Genomic DNA, 6000 nt, shown 5'->3' on the forward strand with positions numbered 1-6000 from the left:
GCTCTTCCGTTACCTACACTGAGATTAGCACAGAATGTTTTCTCTTAAGTGGTCCAGAAGATACTGACATTCTTCACCTGCCTAACATTAAAAACAACGTGAAAGAGCAGACCTTCCTCATATTATAAAGAAAGGGGTACTAAGAATTTTAAATAAAATTCTTTAGATCTTAAACAAAAAACTCCAACATATAATTCTAAGATCGGGTTAGCTAAGAGGACTTATATATGCTATATTCAGCTTGAGGAACTCCAGCAGGAGATAGATACAAAGTTGACAGCATGAGAAAGAGGCCCAATGAAGATACTGTTAGAACTTACCATCTCATTTGAAAGAGAGCGTTTCCCAAGGAATGGTGAGCCTTAGCTGAAGGAAAGTAGTTCCTGCAATATTCAGATCTTGCAAGTGAAGCAGACATATATGTTAGGTGACCTCTAAATGATAGTAAGTTCTGTTAGCATCACCAGTTCATTTTACAAGGAGATGGAAAGCAGGAAGAAGACTTTGCCATCTTGACCATTCCTTCACAACCCAGAGAGCAGTCTCTTCCTCCTCTGTGGCAACCAACAGAGCTGAACCACTTTTCTTTGAACAAATTATCTCCAAGTAAGCAAAGCAAGTTTTAGATTCAGGAAGATTCCCATTATAGAACTACATTAATCAATCTTGTAAACATAATGAAAGTCATTAACTTCCACCAGTCCAGTCTTACTAACTCCCTAAAAGAACTTAAACATTAATTGTACCATAGGAGTATTTTGTGTTCATAAATAAAGAAGTCTCATCCTTCAAGAAACGCTGGCTGTTGCTACAGATTATATTTAACACTACCATTCAATTGCAAATTAAGGAAAAGATTCAAGAAGACAAGTGTCACTAATAGAGTTATCCCTTTGGCAACAGAATTTTACTTAGAGAAAAACCAAAAAACCCCAAACCAAAAAAAACAACAACCAGCAAACCACTTTTCAACATGTGCAACCAGTATCCACAAACAGTCACAGTCAGTGTTTGTTAGTTCTGTGTGAAAAAAAGGCTTTAAAAACCAAAACAAACCCAGGTACATAAGATAGCTTCTTGAAACCATCAGATCTACACAAATTATACTGCTGTTCAAAAAAAACCCCAAAACATCAAAAACAAACCAACCCAAAACAAAAACAAAAAGCCTCCCCAAACCAGCAAGCATCGCCATTTCTACAAGTGCCTAAACTATTCCAGACACACTGGATTTCAGATCATGCCTTGCAATGGGAAAGTCCCTCACAGCCTAGAATAAATTCAAAGCATTTCTGAAGCAGAGACATGAACATCTATTTTTTTTTTTTTTCTATTTGAGTGCCCCATATAACAGAGTCAGATGGAGCAGACATCTAGTACAGAAATGCTGAGGAAGCCAGAGGGTTTGAACAGGAACAGAAGCACTTGGCTGCCTCAAGCTCAGGCACAAATGAGCCAAACAATACTGGTTTTGTCATAAGCCATCCAGAGGAAGACTAGTCCATGCCAGTCTCCGAAGTAATGTCTGAAATATTTCTGGTCATCAGCATTGTCTCCAAAATACAGTAACACAAGAAGGGTTTGGGGCAAGGTGAGCAGAAGTAAAGACAAACAACATATCAAAGGCACACGGTTAGGTCACCAGCAGCAAGCTAAATAACCATGAACAACCGACTCCAGTAGTACATCCTAAAGAAAAATAAAAATATACCTAAAGCTTTCCAGAATGAAATACCATATGCTTATGAGAAATCTTACGTGACCTGCAGAAATCAAGAACACTGGTTCTACATAGAACAGCTCTCAAGTGACTGAGAAACCTGAAATGGCAAATACATGCAAGCAGGAAGTGTATTTTTGCCTGTGAGAAGTTCCCATTACTAGTTTGATCCCTGAAACAGATCAAACTCAATAGACACAACAGACCAAAAAAGCTAGCTAACTTATGTTATTTAGGCAATATAAAAAGAGACAAGCAAAATAAGAAAGTTCTTAATTCAGGCTGGAAGCGTAAGAACTCTGATATACAGAAATGTTTAAGTTAAACTGGGCACTGAGATACATGTATATAGATAAGTGATGTCATTTTATTAACTGCCATTTCAAAGCCCTACAGCGCAAGCAGGTATTTTAATAGAAAACAGAAATAAATACACTGTCATTCTGGACAGTTCTTTTAACAATTATATTTTTAACCCAGCAAACCACTGAAAAATGTAATTCCTTCTGTAACCAAAGAAACAACTGAGGGTTAGCTGAGGTATCAACAATTCTTCCTCAGATCTTTGAAAGATCATTCCACAATTACTGTTAGAAAATGCTGTACTTCGTATTGCAGTCAATTGTCACAGAAACACAGTAACTGGAAGCGAGTAGCTCAGTGTCAGAAAATGCTTGATCAAAGTGTTTAATCTAAGAAATCCAAGTCTTAGCAACCTGAAAGTTTCGTATTAAGAAGTTCCTCAGCCAAAAACCCTGTAGCTATGGACACCCCACCTCAACAAGTACATTTAAGAGCACCAGCAAAGTTACCACTGCTATGACAGAGAAAAGCAGCAGCAGCTTTGTCAGTCCGCTCCTTTGGATCCAAACCAACACTTTCAACTATATTCAAAGGTAGATGTATCCCAAGTACACAACGGGCAGTCACCCACTTCACAGGTCAAAGATGTCTACAGCAGTTAATACTCCCGCCTAATTTTTTTTAAGCAGTCTGAGGCAAAGAGCACTGTGAGAGAAAGTCTGATCCGGAGGTGGGAAGTTTACTTTAAGGCATTTCTTTCCTCTTTAAAAAGAAGTTGAGAGAATAAAAAGTAATTTTGAAAAATATTAGAGCTTTTCATTTTTCTACATTGAGATCAGCTGTAATAGGGTGTATAATCTGTTCATTTGCCTTTTTTCTATATACTATCCTGTAATGTAAAATAACTCACAAGGAAAAAATAATTCAGAAACGTGATCAGCATTCAGTTTTAGTCTAACATTGTTCCTAGATTATATTCAATTTAGCTTGTTATTGCATATTTATCTCGTTAGAACTTATGATAGGATTAAACTACTTCTAAGAGACTGGCACCTAAGTAAGCAAAATAAGTATTGCTCAAACAAACTATTTTGTAATCCCTCCTGTCTTCATTTTTCAGCATGTGACCCCAGACCTCATTTTCCACACACTGCTAAGACCCTGCTCTGAATACAAAATTCTGAGGTTTTCCCATTGACCTTTCTAGTGCTCATTATTTCAATATCCAGCTAAGTCATAAGAAGTCCTATGGGTGACAGAAGGATACTATATCCACGTTACAGAAGAGAAAGCGAACCAGAGAAATCAAGGACAACTGCATCTGCTAGATGCAGGCACTGAAATCCCGATAAATACAGCATATACAATAACCCACTATATACACAACAACCTCAGCCATGGCTTCCTTTTCATCCCAGCTTCTTCATCATTTTCTTCATCATCATTCTTCATCATATTAGCAATCCTTTATTAAATCCAATTGAATAATACACCATTAACCAAGAAATCTGAAATAAATGTATAACTTGTAGGGAGGGGGGGAGAGGGATAAAAAAATTCACACTCAAATACTGCATTCAACTGCCTCAACAATTAGACCAACTTCTCCTCACCTTCATTATTTTATTTACAATTATTTACCACATAATCATATGCAAAAGCTGCAACAAGAGGTTTTGCAGATAACACCACTTTCTTTTACCAGACAATTTTGATTCATACCTCAAGCAAATCCATCTTGCAGAATAGATCACAGAGCAGCCCTGGGGAAGCAGCAGTATGCAGACATAAACTATGACAAGCCTGCAAAATGAGGGCAGGGGAGGCTTTTACAGAAAACTCCTTGATGCTACTTTCAATTATTTGAGTTTATGAGTTTGTGTTTTTGTTGTGATTCTGTGTATGCAATCTTCCAGATTTAAACTCTGGGAAGACAAAAAAAGTCAATCTAGAGAGACAGAACTCTAGTTTCATTCCAGTACCCTAGGCAAAAGCAGCTGGTACCAGTTTTCCTATAACCCTAAGATCATTTGTTTTGTCATTTGTGCATGAAGAATCACACGTAAAAACTATGAACTGAGCAAGTTCTTTACATGTGAATCAGTAAGCATCAACTGAAGTTTGGCTAAGCTTTTGAATTATGGAAAAAGTTGGATCTGATAGACTTGTCACATACTCAAATTTTCTCCTCCTCCCTCCAGCTGTTCCAAAGAGAACATGTTCATGTTCAAAAGGATAGAGGGACGATCAGGATTGTTCAATTCTGATCAGATTTCAAAATTCTTTCCCCATAGCAAGGGAGGCTAAGAAACAACTAAACTTTCTATTAACAAAGTTAAAAGAGATAGCCTGAGGCATGGAGTGTTTTAGTCCAACTAGATAGCCTCAAAAAGTTACTAGCAACTGAAAATAGAATCCTGCAATGGGAAGTGCTATGGAACCCTTGCAGCATGCTGTGCTAATTTTCTCTTAGAACTCCCATGCAATTCAAATATTAAGATGAAGGAAGAAGAAAATGAGAGCTTTATAGTTACTCCTCCAGAAATAAAGCAGACCTTGAGAAAGAGCACCACACGAACAGACTAGGAACAATATTTGATAGTTTTAATCAAGATAATTCCTGCTAAGGATGCAACAAGTGTGCATTGACACAGAAATCATCACTGCCTGGACACAAAAAGAGCTGATCAAAGACTGTCTTGCTAAAATATCCTGTTGGCTCAATGACAACACTACTGACATTTCACACAGGTCACCAAACAGCTTTCAGATGCATACAGCTTTTAGTCTTCCTGTACCTGCAATCAAAAAAAGTGACCTTTTGTCTTCTTCATGAAGTTAACTAATCCATCAACGTTCTGCCCTATGCTTAAGCCCCAGTTAGGATGCAAAAGCCCACCACACCTGTCTACCACTTAAGCACAGCAGCAGGTACATCCGTGTCGGGCACCTTCCAAGGATCCAGGTGCTCAGGAACTACGACCTCATGAAAGAAGTGGCTGCAGAAGTCACTTTCAGTTACCCACGAGTTTATTGCAAAAAAACCCACTGAAAACGCACCCAAGATTTCATACTCTCGCTAATGGCAATGCAGAGAAAAGCACCATCGCTCAGGCTCCAAACTACCTTTTGTAAAATTTTAGTCCACGCACCGCTTCATTGGTTCAAATACTGTTCGTGACAAAGCCTGAAACAAAGACTTTTTTCTTCAGTACTGGGGGAAGGAGCGGGGGGAGAAGAAATCCCGCTTCAGCCATCTAGCTCCGTCACGAGGAAGTTGCCCAACGCACGCGAATTTCTCCGTCTATAGGGGGAGGCTCGCACAGCTTTCAAAAAGCAGCCTAGAGACAAGAATGCCGGTGCTAGGAAACACGGCAGCCGCCAGCTTACCACGCTCCCCGCAGCCGGCCAGGGCTGCCGGGGCGGCCCAGCAGCCGGTGTGGAGGGGAGCCGGCCGGCTCAGCGTTGCCCCCGGCCCGGGCGGGCCCGCCGGGGCCCCCACCTCCCCCCGCCCCACCGCCACGCCAGACCGCGGCGGGCCCGCAGGAAACCCCCGCCCTCAGGGGAGACCCGCCCGGCCCGGCCCCGCGGGGAAGCCGCCGCCCGCCCTCCACGGAGACAAGGAGCGGAAAGCGCAGCGCGGGGGGGTGGTCACGGGCCTCACCTCCTCACCCGGCAGCCCAAACACCTCAACAGGAGAAGCCGCCATGGCCGAGCGGCGCGCGCTCCCCGCCGCCCCGCCGCCGTGTTTACCCGCCGCCACCGCCCCGCCCGCCGCCGCCCCACCCATAGCCACGCCCACAGCCCCGCGAGCGCGCGCCCCCCACCTCCCTCCAGCCTCCCGCCTCGTCTGATTGGTGCAGAAGAACGCGTCACCGCCCACCCGGGGGCGGGCAGAGCCTCCTGATTGGCTCTTCCCCGCGCGCCCCGCCCGGAGACACGCGCCGCGCGGGCAGCCCCAGGGGGCGCGCGCGGCC

General features: G+C 42.7%; 1 protein-coding gene across 4 annotated transcripts in view; it reads right to left on the bottom strand.

The window, feature by feature from the left end:
- Positions 1-5781, bottom strand: part of NEDD4 (NEDD4 E3 ubiquitin protein ligase) — a 62627-nt gene extending 56846 nt beyond the window's left edge. For 2 of the 4 annotated variants that reach the window (XM_074880102.1, XM_074880100.1), the window contains exon 1: positions 5688-5781. In XM_074880102.1, the coding sequence (XP_074736203.1) occupies positions 5688-5732 (45 nt within the window). In that variant the 5' untranslated portion in view covers positions 5733-5781. Of the gene's footprint in view, positions 1-320; positions 342-5149; positions 5365-5687 lie in introns of those variants that run through there. The other 2 variants (XM_074880103.1, XM_074880101.1) reach the window with 2 other exon arrangements.
- Between the last annotated feature and the right edge of the window lie 219 nt (positions 5782-6000).

This window comes from Strix uralensis, chromosome 11, assembly GCF_047716275.1.
Source record: "Strix uralensis isolate ZFMK-TIS-50842 chromosome 11, bStrUra1, whole genome shotgun sequence".
Taxonomy (NCBI): Eukaryota; Metazoa; Chordata; class Aves; order Strigiformes; family Strigidae; genus Strix; species Strix uralensis.